This window comes from Ranitomeya variabilis, chromosome 1 (assembly GCF_051348905.1).
Source record: "Ranitomeya variabilis isolate aRanVar5 chromosome 1, aRanVar5.hap1, whole genome shotgun sequence".
In the NCBI taxonomy this organism is placed as follows: domain Eukaryota; kingdom Metazoa; phylum Chordata; class Amphibia; order Anura; family Dendrobatidae; genus Ranitomeya; species Ranitomeya variabilis.
This window is the reverse complement of record NC_135232.1, coordinates 274,775,186-274,793,821: the sequence shown is the minus strand read 5'-3', so window position 1 is coordinate 274,793,821 and position 18,636 is coordinate 274,775,186. Positions and strand designations below refer to the sequence as shown.

Here is an 18,636-nt window from a genome sequence, read left to right as displayed (position 1 = left end):
GGCTCTGCAAACGTAACATGATGCCCACAGACTATTCCATCAAAGTCTGCATTCCAAAATGTCACTACTTCCCTTCCAAGCCCCGGCATGTGCCCAAACAGTGGTTTACCCCCACATATGGGGTATCAGCGTACTCAGGAGAAACTAGACAACAACTCTTGGGGTCAAATTTCTCCTGTTACCCTTGGGAAAATTAAAAAATTCTGGGCTAAAAAAATATTTTCGAGGAAAGAAAACACATTTATTTTCACGGCTCTGCGTTGTAAACTTCTGTGAAGCACTTGGGGGTTCAAAGTGCTCACCACACATCTAGATAAGTTCCTTTTGGGGTCTAGTTTCCAAAATGGGGTCACTTGTGGGGAGTTTCTACTGTTTAGGCACATCAGGGGCTCTGCAAACGCAACGTGATGCCCGCAGAGCATTCCATCAAAGTCTGCATTTCAAAACGTCACTACTTCCTTTCCGAGCCCCGACGTGTGCCCAAGCAGTGGTTTACCCCCACATATGGGGTATCAGCGTACTCAGGAGAAACTGGACAACAACTTTTGGCGTCCAATTTCTCCTGTTACCCTTGGGAAAATAAAAAATTGTGGGCTAAAAAATCATTTTTGAGAAAATAAAAATTATTTTTTATTTTCATGGCTCTGCGTTATAAACTTCTGTGAAGCACTTGGGGGTTCAAAGTGCTCACCACACATCTAGATTAGTTCCTTGGGAGGTCTAGTTTCCAAAATGCGGTCACTTGTGGGGGAGCTCCAATGTTTAGGCACACAGGGGTTCTCCAAACGTGACATGGTGTCCGCTAATGATTGGAGCTAATTTTCCATTCAAAAAGCCAAATGGCGTGCCTTCACTTCCGAGCCCTGCCGTGCGCCCAAACAGTGGTTTACCCCACATATGGGGTATCATCGTACTCAGGACAAACTGGACAACAACATTTGGGGTCCAATTTCTCCTGTTACCCTTGGGAAAATAAAAAATTCGGGGCTAAAAATCATTTTTGAGGAAAGAAAAATTATTTTTTATTTTCACGGCTCAGCGTTATAAACTTCTGTGAAGCACCTGGGGGTTTAAAGTGCTCACTATGCATCTAGATAAGTTCGTTGGGGGGTCTAGTTTCCAAAATGGGGTCACTTGTGGGGGAGCTCCAATGTTTAGGCACACAGGGGCTTTCCAAACGCGACATGGTGTCCGCTAACGATGGAGATAATTTTTCATTCAAAAAGTCAAATGGCGCTCCTTCCCTTCCGAGCCTTACCATGTGCCCAAACAGTGGTTTACCCCCACATGTGAGGTATCGGTGTACTCAGGAGAAATTGCTCAACAAATGTTAGGATCCATTTTATCCTGTTGCCCATGTGAAAATGAAAAAATTGAGGCTAAAAGCAATTTTGTGTGAAAAAAAAAGTACTTTTTCATTTTTACGGATCAATTTGTGAAGCACCTGAGGGTTTAAAGTGCTCACTATGCTTATAGATAAGTTCCTTGGGGGGTCTAGTTTCCAAAATGGGGTCACTTGTGGGGGAGCTCCAATGTTTAGGCACACGGGGGCTTTCCAAACGCAACATGGTGTCCGCTAAAGATTGGAGCCAATTTTTCATTCAAAAAGTCAAACGGCGCTCCTTCCCTTCCGAGCCCTGCCGTGCGCCCAAACAGTGGTTTACCCCCACATATGGGGTATCATCGTACTCAGGACAAACTGGACAACAAAGTTGTTGGTCCAGTTTCTCCTTTTACCCTTGGGAAAATAAAAAAATTGTTGCTAAAAGATCATTTTTGTGACTAAAAAGTTAAATGTTCATTTTTTCCTTCCATGTTGCTTCTGCTGCTGGGAAACACCTGAAGGGTTAATAAACTTCTTGAATGTGGTTTTGAGCACCTTGAGGGGTGCAGTTTTTAGAATGGTGTCACTTTTGGGTATTTTCAGCCATATAGAACCCTCAAACTGACTTCAAATGCGAGGTGGTCCCTAAAAAAAATGGTTTTGTAAATTTTGTTGTAAAAATGAGAAATCACTGGTCAAATTTTAACCCTTGTAACTTCCTAGCAAAAAAAAAATTTGTTTCCAAAATTGTGCTGATGTAAAGTAGACATGTGGGAAATGTTATTTATTAACTATTTTGTGTCACATAACTCTCTGGTTTAACAGAATAAAAATTCAAAATGTGAAAATTGCGAAATTTCAAAAATTTCGCCAAATTTCCGTTTTTTTCACAAATAAACTCAGAAATTATCGACCTAAATTTACCACTAGCATGAATCCCAATATGTCACGAAAAAACAATCTCAGAATCGCTAGGATCCGTTGAAGCGTTCCTGAGTTATTACCTCATAAAGGGACACTGGTCAGAATTGCAAGAAACGGCCAGGTCATTAAGGTCAAAATAGGCTGGGTCATGAAGGGGTTAATATTTTTTTTTTTTAAAAAAAACCACTTTTTTTTGTACTGTCTATGGTATTTTGTAGTCCCTTTAGGAGACTTGAACCTGCGATCTTCTGATCGCTTGTACTATTCATAGCAATACTTCTGTACTGCTATGCACAGCAAAAATCACAGTCTCATATGAACGCCAGCCACAGGCTGGCTTTCACAGGAGAGCTGTCATGACAGACCCAGGGGGTTTTCAGCAGACACCGGGCAACCCCATTGGCTCCTCGCAATCACATCACAGGCACACCAATTAGTGAATAGAATGACATGCTTCCATGGTTGACATGCAGTAAATGCCTCTCAGCAGCATCTAACAGATTAGAGGCACATGATGACTGAATATCACAGCCATCATCTGCACAGGAAATATATGGGCTCGGATTGTGAGCCCACATCAAAGTCAGGGAATCGGCATATGATGAAGCTATATATATTGGTAGGGTGTTAATGTAAATTGATGTACAAAATCGCTGATGTCAGAATGAGATCTAACCTGTATAAAACAAAGAAAATGAGTCTTTTTTCATAGTTGACTCTGCATAGAAGGCTATGATGGCTAAGTAGTATTACTTTCACCAATACTAACCTGCAGAACGGTGGCTCAGTGGTTAGCAATGTTACTTTGTAGCTTACCTTACATCTGTAAGAGGTTTGCGTGGGTTTCCTCCTACATTGCAAATCATACAGATAGGGAATCTAGATTGTGAGTCCCAATGGGGACAGTGATGACAATATCTGTAAAGTGCAGTGGAATTAATGGGTGCTATCTACGTAAATAGGGCTAGTGTTCTGCAGGGAGCTTTGTGATCACCTCTATATTTCATGAATTCGATGAAAAAGCTTTTTTCCTATTCTTTGTTTATCGACAAAGTCTAAAATTAGAGAAATATATAATACTTAAAAAAAAAAAAAACACAACACAGACAGTAAAATTCATCATTTATTTTTGTACCTATCTTAAAAAAAAATTCCAGTTGCAGTAACAAACATTATTGCTTTGAACTTGCAATACAGCATTGTACTTACTGTACGTTTCCCCTGTTCAGAATTAACTCTTTATGCACAATCACACAATCTTTGCAGGAGGCGACAACCAACAATTTGGAATGCAATGTTTTTATTTCCTGCTTTTAGGAATGTACCAACATTTTAAGTGTTTGGAGACACCTTAAGTAACCTAAGATTTTATGCTCCTGTAAATATGGCCAGTAGAGATAAATATTCGCCTAAATTATCTGGATCAGTCAATGTCCGGTAGATCGTCAGCACAATCATGTCTGTGTCTTGTTATATCCTGCCATTTTGCTAGGTCATAATAATAGGATCCTCGGCAATGATAAGATGTGTGGCACGGAAAGAGTTAATTTGTACTGAGGGTAATGCTGGGGGGGCTCAGCGTTCTCCTGCACTGAAAACACCCCAGCTTATTCCAGTGGACAGAACTCAGTTGTAGTAAAAAGTTTATAAAATAAAAAAAACCTGTCAATCCTTCCAGGCTTTGGGAAAATATTGCTAAAGTACGGACCCAAACTGGAACAGGAGAAGCCTGGACCAGAGAAGACCTGGAGGTGGCAGAACGATCAGTCTGCAATATTTACATATTTTACAGAGGAAAAAAAAAAATTTAACCCAGTTTTGAGAAAATTAAAATAATTTCTGTTCTACAAATAGTTTCTCATTTAGCAAAATATACATTATTTCTTGTTCTTGTGCATTGTCCACTTCATTTCATAAAAGCCGAAATTTACATAAAAAATATTTTTTTTTTAGTTAAAAATAAACAAAACACATTCCCAGACAGCCGGACTTAAAATACCTTTCCCTCCCTTCAGCATATGGTACCAGAATTTCCCTGCATCCCACCAGAACAAAGCTATCTACAGTCATGAGAAATGTTTTCCTGACATCTATCATGAAAACACAAAACTAACAAAAAGAAGAGAAAAACAAGACAGACATAAAATGAGAGAGAGAAAAAAAAATAAAATAAATAAAATGTCCTGGGGAGAAGGGAAAGTTAGGCAGGAGGCACCAGTTACTCTGCTTGAACACAAGGTGGCTTGTGGCCGTCTGACAATCTCAGAAGAGAGGGACAGAGTCACGGACATGAATCACTTCCAGACTGTAACCTGCAACACAATGACAATCCATCAGTTATTGGCAGAATTAGAATTATTTCTTATACTGTCATTAAATTGGCTCTATGAGGACAGAGTAGCCAGACTGGAAGGTCCTCTGTGACCAATGAGAACCAGCACCGTAGAAAATGGTATCATTAATAAAGGTAAAATTACAAACATAAACTAGGGCCTCATAGGGAAGGACAATTTTTGCAAACGATTTAGCCATGATTTTCACAGATACCACTTGTACATGTGATAGTGTACGAGGCTGTTCACATGTCCAGGATTTTTTGTGGATTGTGCGGTCTGCGGAAAATCACGGAAACATGTCTAATTTTGATCCGAGGGTCACATTAAAATCGACAATACAAATCTATGGGTCTGTGAAAAAATCCTACTGCACTTGGATGACATTTGAGTGCGGCCGGATTTTCACGGACTGTTACAAAGGAGAAGGTGGAGAAACTTTTTTTTCTGCACATATGAGAAAAAGTGATGACATGCAGACCACACTCTGATCAAGTGTAATCCCCCCAAAAAATCGGTCATAAGTGGAAAAATTAGATGTCTGAATGAGTCCTAATAAAGATAATAGCCTAAGGCCAGGAACATACAGCGTATACAAAATCATTCCCATTCTCATCCAGGAGAGTGGGACAATCGTTTCTCCCTCGTCATCCGTATACAAGCAGTTTTTTTGATCAGCAGGTATTAATCTTTTGCAGGACCATTTACAGTTTTCCATCTTACAGCATTGCAATGCACAGTGGGTACGGAAAGTTTTCAGACCCCTTTAAATTTTTCACTCTTTATTTCATTGCAGCCATTAGGTTAATTCAAAAAAGTTCATTGTTTTCTCATTAATGTACATTCTGCACCCCATCTTGACTGAAAAAACAGAAATGTAGTAATTTTTGCAAATGTATTAAAAAAAGAATAACTGAAATATCATCCTCAGACTTTTGGGGACCTTATTGCACCTCTCCATGTCTCCAACTTTATGCAAATGTTTTTCATATGAATCCAAAAAAAAAAAAAAGTTATTTTGTGCTTTAACCGATTAGCAAATTATTCAGAATTTACTTTCTATCTCGATTTAAACTTATGGATCCACAAAGCTCTGCACAGAGGCGCACAACCATTCATCTTCTCCCTCATCTCTGTGAACCAATCTTCCTGTGCTCTTACATTCTGCCAAAGGTTTTATATGAAAGCTGATCCTGTCATTTGATTCAACCTCCCTAAACTACAGGCAGCATGAATCAGAGCCTGTCTGCATGATTGTAGCCACCAAGTATGTTTTTCTCTGATACTTTCTTGAAATCATAGCTTAAAGACCCGCAGACCATAGGCAGTGGAGGGACTAGCCTGACGCCTCTCCTGAACAGCTTCGCTATTGGATTGGCAGGTGTCTCCCTATGTATACTCATGGGAGAGATTGTCAATCACACCAGAACGTTTCACAGTAAAACATATCTGGTTTGGGCAACACGAATAGACCGACAGGCTCCTTTACACCTCCATAAGTCAATCCTTCTACTACCATCTCCTACAGTTCTCATGCTGCACCAGTCCTCTGGAATGCGCTACCCCAGACAATCGAATTATTAACCCAATAGCCACAGTTTCACACATGCTCTTAAAAGTCAGTCCCATTTTATCAATTAACTTGCAATTGTGGGTAGTGCCTCCCTTCCTAATGATGGAATTGGTTATTAGTTTCTTAGGGTATGTTTCCACGGTCAGGAAACGCTGCTTTTTTGACGCTGCGCAGAGCTGCAGCGTCAAAAAAGCAGCGTCCAGATGTTCCAGCATAGTGGAGGGGATTTTATGAAATCCCGTCTCCACTATGCGTGGAAACCCGCACGCGGCGGCCCTGCGACTCCGGACATGCTGCGCGTCTTTTCAGATCGCAGCATGTCCGTACACCTTGCGGGGACGCAGCGTCCCCGCAAGGCATATCACAGGGCCCTATGGGACAGAGCGATCATCCCGGATGTGAAGAGTTAACACATCCGGCATGATCGCGTCCCAGAAAGGGGGCGGGGCTTAGCGCCGAGCGGCTTCGCCGCTGCGGCGATCCCGCCGGCCATCCTGAACGTGGAGACATAGCCTTACTCTGGAACAAATTATTTTGAAGGTACATGAACCCTATGATTTGTAAAGTGTTGGAAAGTATGTTGAAACTATGCTCATTGCACTATCTGGCTTATAGTTACTACTATGTGCAATGGAACATAGGGTGCCTACAGAACTCCAGGGCTCAGTGATTCTTGTCAAGTGCAACACCAATACAAACTGTAAAATGAGACCAGGTTTTGTTTATTCCTTATGTACACCTATGGTGGAGGGTAGCAATGTAAACTTGTCATCCAGGGACATTTTTACTTTATACTTCAGTATAGAAAACTGCAGTAGACTATGCTTTTCTATACAGTAAAAAAAAAAAAAAAAAGGTAAAAAGCCATCATATAGCGGCCCAGTGGATGCCAGTAGGTAGGGCACATCTGTCATCTATCGAGTGAACAGAGCCCTAGGGATACATTTGGCGCATGTACCATGAGCTTTCTTGGCAAATGCTATGCTGATTTGTTAGTTTGTTGCAAAAACTGCTTGTAGTGCATAGAGAAACTAAGAACATTGTTTCATTCTGTGTATGGCACTAAATCGTTACAGTTGCCGTCACCAACTATTTGATGTACTAATGTTCTACAGCACTGACTGAAGTCTGAAATGAAAACCCCCAAACTTTCAATCCATGTCAGTCAGCAGTGTAAATGAATTTCATAAAAGGTGTTTAAGACAAGTATATTAGTTAAAGGGGTTGTCCAGTGAAAACAAGTTATACATTGGCACGTAAAAGTTTGGGCACCCCTGTTTGGGCATGGTTAGTACCTAGTAGCACCCCCTTTTGAAATTATCACAGCTTGTAAATGCTTTTTGTAGCCAGCCAAGAGTCTTCCAATTATTGCTTGAGGGCATTTAACAAGCGCTTCCGGCCATTGGGCCGGAAATGCGCGCACCGCTGACCCAGTCACGTGATCGGGGGTCATCAGTGCGTTGGCATAACAACCAGTGGTCTCCTGCAGACCTCTATGGTTGTTGATGCCAGATTGCTGTAAGCGCCACCCTGTGGTCGGCACTCATAGCAATGCTGCAATTCTGCTACACAGGAGCGATCTGAGCATCGCTCCTATGTAGCAGAGGCGATCGAGTTGTGCCAGCTTCTAGCCTCCCAGGGAGGCTATTGAAGCATGGCAGAAGTAAAAAAAAAATGTTTTTAAAAATCTGAAAAAAAAAAAAAAAATCTAAACGTTCAAATCACCCCCCTTTCGCCCCAATTCAAAATAAAGTAATAAAAAAAAAAAAAAAAAAAAAAAATCAAACCTACACATATTTGCTATCATCTCGTTCAAAATCGCCCAATCTATCAATGAAAAAAAAGGATTAACCTGAACGCTAAACGGCATAGTGAGAAAAAATTCAAAACGCCAGAATTATGTTTCTTTGGTCACCGCGACATTGCATTACAAAGTAATAACGGGCGATCAAAAGAAAGTATCTGCACCAAAATGGTATCATTAAAAACGTCAGCTCGGGGAGCAAAAAATAAGCCCTCACCCGACCAGAGATCCTAAAAAATGGAGACGCTACGGGTCTCGGAAAAATGCACAATTTGGGTTTTTTTTAAGCAATGTTTGTAAAAAATTTTCACCACTTAGATAAAAAATAACCTAGACATGTTTGGTGTCTATGAACTCGTAATGACCTGGAGAATCATAATGGCAGGTCAATTTTAGCATTTAGTTAAAGGGAACCTGTCACCCCCAAAATCAAAGATGCGCTAAGCCCGACGGCATCAGGGGCTTATCTACAGCATTCTGGAATGCTGTAGATAAGCCCCCGATGTATCCTGAAAGATGAGAAAAAGAGGTTAGATTATACTCACCCAGGGGCGGTCCCGCTGCGGTCCGGGGCCTCCTATCTTCATAGGATGTCATCCTCTTCTTGTCTTCACGCTGCGGCTCCAGCGCAGGCGTACTTTGTCTGCCCTGTTGAGGGCAGAGCAAAGTACTGCAGTGCGCAGGCGCCGGGAAAGGTCAGAGAGGCCCGGCGCCTGCACACTGCAGTACTTTGCTCTCAACAGGGCAGACAAAGTACGCCTGCGCCGAAGCCGCAGCGTGAAGACCAAAAGAGGACGTCATCATAAGAAGATGGGAGGCCCCGGACCGGACCGCAGCGGGAACGACCCGGGTGAGTATAATCTAACCTCTTTTTCTCATCTTTCAGGATACATCGGGGGCTTATCTACAGTATTACAGAATGCTGTAGATAAGTCCCTGATGCCGGTGGGCTTAGTTCATCTTCGATTTTGGGGGTGACAGGTTCCCTTTAACTGAACAAAAAAGCCAAACAAAAAACAAGTGTGGGATTGCACTTTTTTTGCAATTTCACCACACTTGGAATTTTTTTCCCGTTTTCTAGTAAACTACATGGTAAAACCAATGGTGTCGTTCAAAAGTACAACTCGTCCTGCAAAAAATAAGCCATCACAAAGCCATATTGATGGAAAAATAAAAAAGCTATGGCTATGGGAAGGAGGGGAGCGAAAAAGGAAAACGCAAAACTGAAAAAAGGTCCGGGGGTTAAGGGGTTAATGGTAGGCGAGATGTTCTTTTCCTGAAATTTTGTGCCCTTTTTTCTCCACACATACCTTTGATCATTGTGGCCAAAGCGTTCTATTTTAACCTCATCTGTTCACAGGACTTGTTTGCAAAATGCATCAGGCTTGTTTAGATGCTCTTTAGCTTCCTTCTGATGCTAAATTTTACTGTGAGGACACAGGAGAGGTTTTCTTCTGATGACACCTCCACGAAGGCCATATTTGTGCAGGTGTCTCTGAACAGTAGAACAATGTATCGCAACTCAAGAGTCTGCTAAATCTTTCTGAAGGTCTTTTGCAGTCGAGCTGAGGTTCTGATTTGCCTCAATAGCAATCCCAAAAGAAGCTCTCACTGAAATTTTGTTTGGGTTTTCAGACCTTATCTTGATCTCCAGTGTTCCTGTTAACTGCCATTTCTTAATTACATTTCAAACTGAGGAAAGGGCAACTTGAAAACGTTTTGCTATCTCTTTACAGTCTTCTCCTGTTTTGTGGGCCTCCACCATTTTCATTTTCAGAGTACCAGGCATCTGCATAGAAGAACCCATGGCTGCTGTTTTTTGGCACAAGGTTAAAGGAGGCTGGTTTTTTATAAAGCTAGGACATTTGCATCATCTGGCCTTACTTAATGATGATAGTGAAAAAGCCATAATGCAACAGGCTAAATAAGGTCTGAAACCTTGGTCAAAGTTATTTGCCACACAAATCTCCAAGGATGCCCAAACTTTTGCATCTGCACATTTTTTGACCCTCCGCTTCCCAATGGGGAACTTTTATCCCAGTTACAAAACGGTGCTGCAGGTTGAACGCCCAACCAGCGCTCCATTCATTCACTGTGGTGCTGCCGGAAAAAGAAGAGCACAGCGCTCAGCAGTTCCCTTAGGAATAAATTGTGGAGAGGTTGAAAATTGTGCATTGCCATTCCATCACAATGGGGATAAAAATTACCTGTTCTGCCAATGGGTGAAGGTCTCAGCGACCAGACCTTCAAAAATCAACAGGTCAACTCATCACCTATTCTGTGGATAGTTTTCACCAGACAACCACTTTAAGCAGAAGCAGAAAAAGTAGTAGTAGTCTGATTTCCATATGTTAAGTAGGGAAGGATTTTTTTCCCTAATATAAGTAGCTGCCGTGTGGTATTCCTTTTCTCTGGATGTGTTTTCTTTCAACCTTAAAATTAAGCAACTAACAAACCATAAGAACCTGTTTTTATATTAGAATAAAGTTCCTCTACTAACCTCCACTGTGACCTGTGAATTCAGTGGTATCCATTAGTGAAAGCCGTGGCAATCAGAGGACCCTGAGGAAAATGTAACAATATTGAAAAAAAACAATACAGCCATAAACTTTGTCACACAACAACAAGGAGCATCCTACAAGGTCACTCTAAATCAAATGCAACTATTATTTGCTTCCATTTTTATGCAAGCGACTACGAGCCCCGTGTTTTTCACGGATAGAACATGTACTCATTATAATCTATGGAGCGGTTTACATGTTGGCGCTTAACGTGTGTCCACAAAAAAATCACGGAGATATCCGTTTTTAATTGGAGTCTCGGATCTAAACTGCTCATACAATAACATGGGTCTGCGAAAATTAAGGGTCAGCATACAGAAAGCATGAGTGTACAATCTGTCACTAACATTGTAATGGATAGGAGAAGAATTGGAATTAATTTATTGTTCCGTATAAGAAAATCACAAATGAAACACTAATAGTAAGAGCGAAGTCAGACGGCCGTATAACACACCGCATTGCTTGTACTGCCCGGTGGCTCTTCTGACCTGAGCATGACAGCTTAATGTATTTCTGACGCTTGGGTCAGGAGAGCCGCTGACCAGTCAAGTCAGCTGTCATATGCCTTAACAAACGAAGGTAGATCGGGGAGGGGCGCTGATGGGTTATCATGACAGCAGACCCTTGTGCTTGCCATTATGATACTCCTATGAACACTGGCCCGTGGCTGTCGTTCACAGTCGATTGCCATTTTTGCTATACATAGCAGTGCTGAAGCCCTGCTTCCTGCAGCACAGGCGACCGCAGCTTCAAGTCTTCTAAGGGGACTATTAAGTAAAGTAAAATGTAAGACTTTTTTTTTTTAAATATAAATAATAAAATAATAATAAAAAAAAGACACAAAATTTCAAAGAATCATATTTCCAAGTCAGTTTTACCATATAGTGAACTTGGGAAATAAAAGACTCAAAAAACAATTGTGGAATTGCACTTTTTTTTTGCAATTTCACCACACTTGGAATTTGCTTCCCATTTCACAGAAAACCATATGATAAATTCAATGGTGCCATTCAAAAGTACAACTCGTCCCACAATAACCAAACCTATATTGACAGAAATATTAAAAAGTTATGGCTTTTTGAAAAAGGGGAGTAAAAAACAAAAAAAACAAAAAAACAAAAAAAAAAAAAGTAAACTGACCATGGCGTGAAGGGGTTAAAAACCCTTTATATTACTTACCCCGAGGCTGTGTCCAAAGCCAGTGCTTGGTGCTGGACTTGCTGCACTGATGTAGCTGCTGACTGCAGATTCTTGATTGGCTGCTCCATATAGTTCTGCCATTGGCCCTGGGCTGCTGGTTCCCAGAAAACCCCCTGTGCAAGTTGGAGTGGAGCCTTGTTTACAAACTAAAAAAGTAGATCTTACAAACAGCCCCCTACGCTATCCCCCACTCTGTCCCCTCCGCCAGGAAATCTATACATCACCCACAACAAGCTAGACATGTTCCGATTCCCTCCACACACTTCACCCCATTTGTAAAGGCGCTTCTTCTCCACCGGAGGCACTGTTGTCAGACTGTATTACTAATTGCACTTTATACGACTGTCCTGCCATTTTCTATAATGTAACTATTCTAAATATGTGGATAATAATCCGATTACCTCTCACCACTGCTGCAGCTGCTGCCGCTACTGGTCCGTATGCAGTCAATGGGATTGCTGAAAAACACAAGACAGCTCCACTTAGCACTGAGTATGAATGTGGTGGGCAACACGAGCAGCAACCCTACAACCAACATCAGCGCACATGATATGAGAGGTCTTCTTAAGAGCATGCATGAAAGTATGAATACCACCAAACTAATGAACACAGTACATAGTCATGGAACATGCAGCACAACGCACAACACAGACCTACACTATGCAGATTTCAGCTCTGAGGGCTGACGTTCTGGCCATGGGATATGTAAAGTGCAAGGGGTACAAATATGTGGTAACAAACTTCATGTTACACAGTACACCAAAGGATTATACTAGCCAAAATAAAAGAATTCAGCTTTTTATGTAGTTTTCACAACTCCTATAGAGGGGGCAATTATTGCATTGTTCTGGGGGCCATACTTTCCTGTCTTGTTGTCCCATTGGCTTACCCTCTGTACTTGCAGCAGAAATGAGAGTCATGTCTCAGCCCCATTCAAAGGAGCTGGTGCAAACATTAAGACTGAGTAGAGAAAGATAGATGAAAAGTGCCACCAAAGCCGAATTTCTAGTTTTTTACACTATAAGCAACAGAATTTAATCACACTATATATGGGGTTTTCCCACTAAATACATTTATTATCTATGCACAGGAATGTAAGATCACTGGGGTCCTGGAAGCTCATCGGATCTCGTAATAAGGGTCCTAAGGTCTCCCTGTGAATGGCGCAGAGTAGTGCACGTGTGACTACCGCTCTATTCACCTCTATGGGACAGAGTAGTTTTCTATGCCAGTCCCATAGAAGTGAATGGGGTGGAGGTAAAGCACACACCCTGCTGCTTCAGAGGTCAAATCCCCAGCAATCATACACATTTATTTAGTGGGAGAACCACAGTAAAACAATAAAGTGTGCGCAGGATCACGTAGGAATTCTAGCATTTCCCATGAGATTGTTCTCCACATATCAAGCACAAGAAATGTTTTGCTATATTGTAGCAGGCAACACCTTCAAATATGTGCACACGTCAGCTCCTGCCGGAGGAGAGAGAGAGGTGACCAGTTGCTGGCACAAGGTCACAATGAGAACTATCAGTCTCCTTGTTCAGAAGGAAGAGGAAAATCTGCATTTCTCCCCACATCTATAGATGGGAAGTCATACAGGATGTCAACGGTGCTGAGCCACAAAACGAATACACCCAACAACGAGAATACCTATATGTTACATGGAACATCTAGTATGAAATGTCCTGGACAAGATGACACCTTTTCCTGCCACAATGCCATCAGTGAAGTGCCAGATGCAGTCCACATTACCCACAGAGCAGGGCCACCACTCTGATTACGCTGTTCTCCTCGTTTGTGAGGTTTAGGAAGTTAATGGGACTGACCTGTTAGTTCTGGGAGGACGGGGGTGCCCGGGAGAGGGGTTCTCTCTACACGAAATTCTAAAACGAAACGTGAAACAGCTTAGGAATGGCTAGAAGCCCAGCCCATGGAGGTGGCTGGCATTGAGTATGGAATAGTTGACCAAAACCAACCAGTGCCAATGAAAAACCAGTAAATGTATATTATTGTTGACACTCGCAATCCTTGAATGGACATATGAACTGACAAAAGTAGTGAACACCAATCCACCACCATTAGTCCACCCAAGTCCTCAGCAGGGAAACAACAGTAGCAAAAAATAAACTCTATATAAAGATGCATTTGACTTACCTGGAAACTGGTAGGTATACCCTGGTGCAATGCCTGTGTAACTGCGGCTGGCATAAGTAGCTGCTTGGAAACCAGGATATCCTAAAAAAAAAAAAAGCAAAATAGAAAAATAGTGGAATCTTCTAGAAGGCATCGTAAAGTCACCAGCCTTGTGATTTAGCCTTTTTAGAGCAGTCTAAGGGTGAGTGTCCACGGTAAGTAAACGCTGCGTGATTGACGCTGCAGCGTCAAACACGCAGCGTCCAGATGTTCCAGCATAGTGGAGGGGATTTTGTGAAATCCCGTGTCCACTATGCGTGGAAACCCGCACGCGGCGGCCCTGCGACTCCGGACATGCTGCGCGTCTTTTCAGATCGCAGCATGTCCGTGCTACCTGCGTCGCCGCAGCGTCGCCGCAGGTAATATCACAGGGCCCTATGGCGAGGGGTGCGATGATCCCGGATGTGTACTGTACACATCCGGCATGATCGCGTCCCAGAAAAGGGGCGGGGCTTAGCGCCGAGCGGCTTCGCCGCTGCGGCGATACCGCCGGCCATCCTGAGCGTGGACACGCAACCTTATAGTCACTTTAAAGGGGGTTGTTCACTACTAGGACAATTCGTAAATTATTGATACCCTCGAGTAAATAAGAAAAGCTTACACTCACCTCCTGCACAGGCACTGCTCCAGAGAAGTCGACGCCAGACGTGCTGGTGCTGGTGTGACAATGTTATTTCATGTGAGCACTGCAGCCAATCACAGCCACTAACCAGCCGCAGGCCTTAATAGTTCATCAGAACAGATGTCCGATCTGATGGAATATTGATAAGCGGCAATCAATCAGCAGCTGATGATTGACTGCAGCGGTTCCCTTGACATGAAGTCATTCGAGTGCCGAGAGACCTGGAGTTGACATCCCTCGGAAGGCTCAGGACTGATAGGGGAGTTATAGCTTTACTTATTTACTGGGACTTCGACAAGTAAGAAGGAGTTGCTTAAGTTGTGGACAACCCTTTTAAGTAATAAATTAAGCACAATGAGGCCATATTAGCAGCAGATGCCTCCTGATTAGCACAATGCTATTTGTGTAGTCAGAATTCAATCGATCCAGACAATATTGGCGCTGCCACCTGGCTCTAAAGTCAGCACTTCACCTGTTCTATTTTTGAAGGATAGAATTCTTACTGTTTTAATTTGGTTGTTATGATATTTTCAAACTTGTCAGAACATAAGAAATGAATAAAGGAAACAAAATAACTTGTATCCACCTGATAAATCCTCTGCCACCAAAAAGGCCACCATTGGGGTTGTCCTGAGTCTTTCTATACTGTACAGCAGTGATTATGTGCCAGCTACTCCCATTTGACCAGTGCTGCCAATCACTGCTCTTGCTGCACAATCAGCATGTGACTACTAAGTCCAGTGACTGGCTGCAGTGGTCCCATGTGGGTACGTCATCACAGAAGAACAGCAAGCAAATATTGGTGGGACCAATGGGTGGCATCTTAAGAGTGGTTGGATTTTATTAAATGAGTTATATTATTGTTTCAATGTGTACCCTGCTTTATGACTAGGATTATGGATAACAACCCCTGCACACAATTGGAGTTCCATTCAGCTTTCTGCCTGAAACGAATACGGAGGTCAACTCTGACACATGGTAAGATTTTCAATATTAGACAACGTAGGACCGTCCCGATCAGGGTCACCTTGTTAACGGTGGGATGGCTTTTACGCTATTTTTTATTTAAAAAAAAAACAATCCTGTGTTATTTAGATGAACTTTTGCTTTTTTATTTATTTAATCACAGCAGCAGAGTTTATGCTTATTTTGCTTCTTGTAGGTTTTTTCTGAATCTAACACTGTTATATATACGCAACTTTGTATAACAATATGTATAATTTAATCAAATGTGAAGAATTATCAGTTTATAGCTATTCTTTTATGTTTGTAGCCCTTATTTTCTGAAGATTTCCAATTTTACATATTTATGGTACATCACACCATTGACCTTGCTCCTATCAAAACTCAAGTAGTGGTTATTGGGACGGGATAATTTTACGGGGATGTAATATTTTAATTTTTTTGCTAATGATAGCATAACTAGAATCTTAGAAGCCTATTGTAAACTGTTTCTGTACACAAGATAAATATATATGTATACATTGCAGAATGAGCAGCCAAACTTTTCAGTTGTTCAGGTGTAGTAACCATTTGTGACCAGTAGAGGGAACACAGTTCAATCCCCTCCAGTCTGTACAATTACCTAGCATGCCGATTCCCAGCATGAAGGCGTCCATTCCATATGGCATCACTCGAGATCGTCCCCGTACTGAGCCTGTTGGTGACATCACCTCCTTCGGCTGTGCCTTCTTACATTCAACCTTAAAATGAAATTGGTAATATAGCTTTACAAATGATATAAAACAGAAATACAGGCCATCGAGATTACCTCATGTGTGATTCTTTTTATGCGTTATTTTTAAGTTAAAGCAATGTCTGGGCAGGCAGAATGACACTCAAAATGTCTATCATTATAGCTGACACAAGAGTTGTCATCCAGCTTTTCCAGAACCCTAAATGAAGGGTTTGCCTATGTAACTCTATGTGCACATGAGGTCTTTTTAATTCTCTGTAACCCACGTAAAAAGGACTAAACAAACGCTACAAAAAATTATCATATGTTTTTCTATATAAAAACAACTTGCTGGACATATGTTCAGACTTTTAAGCTTCTTTGAACCGCTTCCTAAGATGAGAAGGGGTTAAAAGAAGTGACCTGACCATCCGTCAGGCTCCTAAAGATAAAAGAAGTGACCGGATCATTCTTTACCAAGCCACTCACTGGTTTACAAAAGCCACAAGTAAAAAAAAAAAAAATATGTCAGCAACCAAAGATGTCATAAGTAACCCTCAGGAAAAGATGGCCCCAAAAAATACACTTCAGGAAAAAAGACGCTGACCTGCCCTCAAGTCTCTTCCTCTCAAAAACCCCCCAAAAAGTAAAAGAAGTCATGTACACATACCCTAAGTGATCAATCCTAATTTGTTCAGTATTTGGTCAGTATTTTACCTCAGTATTTGTAAGCCAAAACCAGGAGTGGGTGATAAATACAGAAGTGGTGACGTGTTTCTATTAGGGCTGTCCCACACGTCCAGATAATTCCGGTACCGGAATAAATCGGTACCGGAGTTATCCGTGTCCGTGTGCCTGGGAACTCACGTAGGCCATACGGGCGGCACACGTGTGCCGCCCGTATGGTGAGTGGGTACCACACGGAGCGTGTGGTACCCACGCGTGTGGTACCCTGCATTGTGCTGAAGCGCGATTCATATGTTCCCTGCAGCAGCGTTTGCTGCAGAGAAAATATGAATAATAGTGTTTAAAATAAAGATCTATGTGTCCGTCGCCCCCCCACCCCCTGTGCGCCCCCCCCCCCCCCCCGCTGTTCAGAAAATACTTACCCGCCTCCCTCGCTGCTTCCTGGTCTGGCCGCGGCTTCTCCTGTATGCGGTCACGTGGGGCCAATCATTTACAGTCATGAATATGTGGCTCCACCTCCCATAGGGGCGGAGCCGACTATTCATGATTGTAAATGAGCGGCCCCACGTGACCGCATACAGTAGGAGGCGCGGGGCAGAGAGGAAGGAGTGACAGCCAACGTGGGAGCGGGTGAGTATTTTCTGAACAGCGGGGGGGCGCACAGGGGGTGGGAGGGCGGCAGACAGATAGATCTTTATTTTAAACACTATTATTCATATTTTCTCTGCAGCAAACGCTGCTGCACAGAAGATATGAATCGCGGCTTCAGCACCATGTGGGGGGGACAGCGCTTACTGTAGCGCTGTCTCCTGCACGCACACGGACCCCAGACGGAGAACGTCCGTGTGAGGTCCGTGTTTTACACGGACCCATTGACTTTAATGGGTCCGTGTAATACGTGCGCTCCCACGAACACTGACATGTCTCCGTGTTTGGCACACGGAGACACGGTCCGCAAAAAATCAATGACATCTGAACAGATGCATTGATTTTTATGGGTCTACGTGTGTCAGTGTCTCCGGTACGTGAGGAAACTATCACCTCACGTACCGGAGCCACTGACGTGTGAAACCGGCCTTATAGTTTTCCTCTGATTGTTTTACTCCTGGTTTTGTCTTACAAATTCTGAGGTAAATACTAACCAAATACTGAACGTGTGAATGTGGCCTTAGGCTGACCCGAGCGACTATAATAATAGGGATTTCCACTCACCATTTTATTGTTAATCTCATGGAAGTGAATCTCACAAACTTTCTCAACAATATCTTCCCCTTCAAAGGTCACAAACCCAAATCCTGCAAGTAAAGTCAGACATCAGACTGTATAGCCTTCGTGGATAGAGACAATAATAAATTAGACATATTGTAGATAATAAAAGACAAAAGCGAAACAAGTGCAACAAAGAAGAAACACATTACAATTAGTGATGAGCGAGTATACTCGTTGCTCAGGTTTTCCTGAGCACGCTCGGGTGATCTTCGAGTATTTGTTATTGCTCGGAGATATAGTTTTCATCGCCTCAGTTACATGATTTACGGCTGCCAGATACACTGAATACATGTGGGGATTCCCTAACAAACAGGCATTCCTCACATGGATTCAGCTTATCTGGCAGCCGTAAATCATGCAACTGAGGCGATGAAAACTATATCTCCAAGCAATAACAAATACTCGGAGGTCACCCGAGCGTGCTCAGGAAAACCCCAGCAACGAGTATACTCGCTCATCACTAATTACAAT

General features: G+C 42.4%; 1 protein-coding gene and 1 long non-coding RNA gene across 8 annotated transcripts in view; one reads left to right on the top strand and one right to left on the bottom strand.

Moving 5' to 3' along the window:
- LOC143815420 (uncharacterized) overlaps positions 1-18,636 on the top strand; it is a 42,060-nt gene that overhangs the window by 17,764 nt on the left and 5,660 nt on the right. The window contains exon 2 of the long non-coding RNA XR_013223748.1: positions 15,427-15,512. This is a non-coding gene — a long non-coding RNA (uncharacterized LOC143815420). The remainder of the gene's footprint in view (positions 1-15,426; positions 15,513-18,636) is intronic.
- Positions 3,354-18,636, bottom strand: part of MSI1 (musashi RNA binding protein 1) — a 39,708-nt gene continuing 24,425 nt past the window's right edge. For 4 of the 7 annotated variants that reach the window (XM_077294525.1, XM_077294557.1, XM_077294564.1 and 1 more), the window contains 8 exons: positions 18,109-18,191; positions 16,120-16,237; positions 13,874-13,954; positions 13,546-13,602; positions 12,121-12,177; positions 11,699-11,832; positions 10,459-10,520; positions 3,354-4,560 (listed from right to left, as the gene is read on the bottom strand). In XM_077294525.1, coding sequence (XP_077150640.1) covers positions 10,479-10,520; positions 11,699-11,832; positions 12,121-12,177; positions 13,546-13,602; positions 13,874-13,954; positions 16,120-16,237; positions 18,109-18,191 — 572 coding nt within the window. In that variant the 3' untranslated portion in view covers positions 3,354-4,560; positions 10,459-10,478. The remainder of the gene's footprint in view (positions 4,561-10,458; positions 10,521-11,698; positions 11,833-12,120; positions 12,178-13,545; positions 13,603-13,873; positions 13,955-16,119; positions 16,238-18,108; positions 18,192-18,636) is intronic. The other 3 variants (XM_077294532.1, XM_077294572.1, XM_077294550.1) reach the window with 1 other exon arrangement.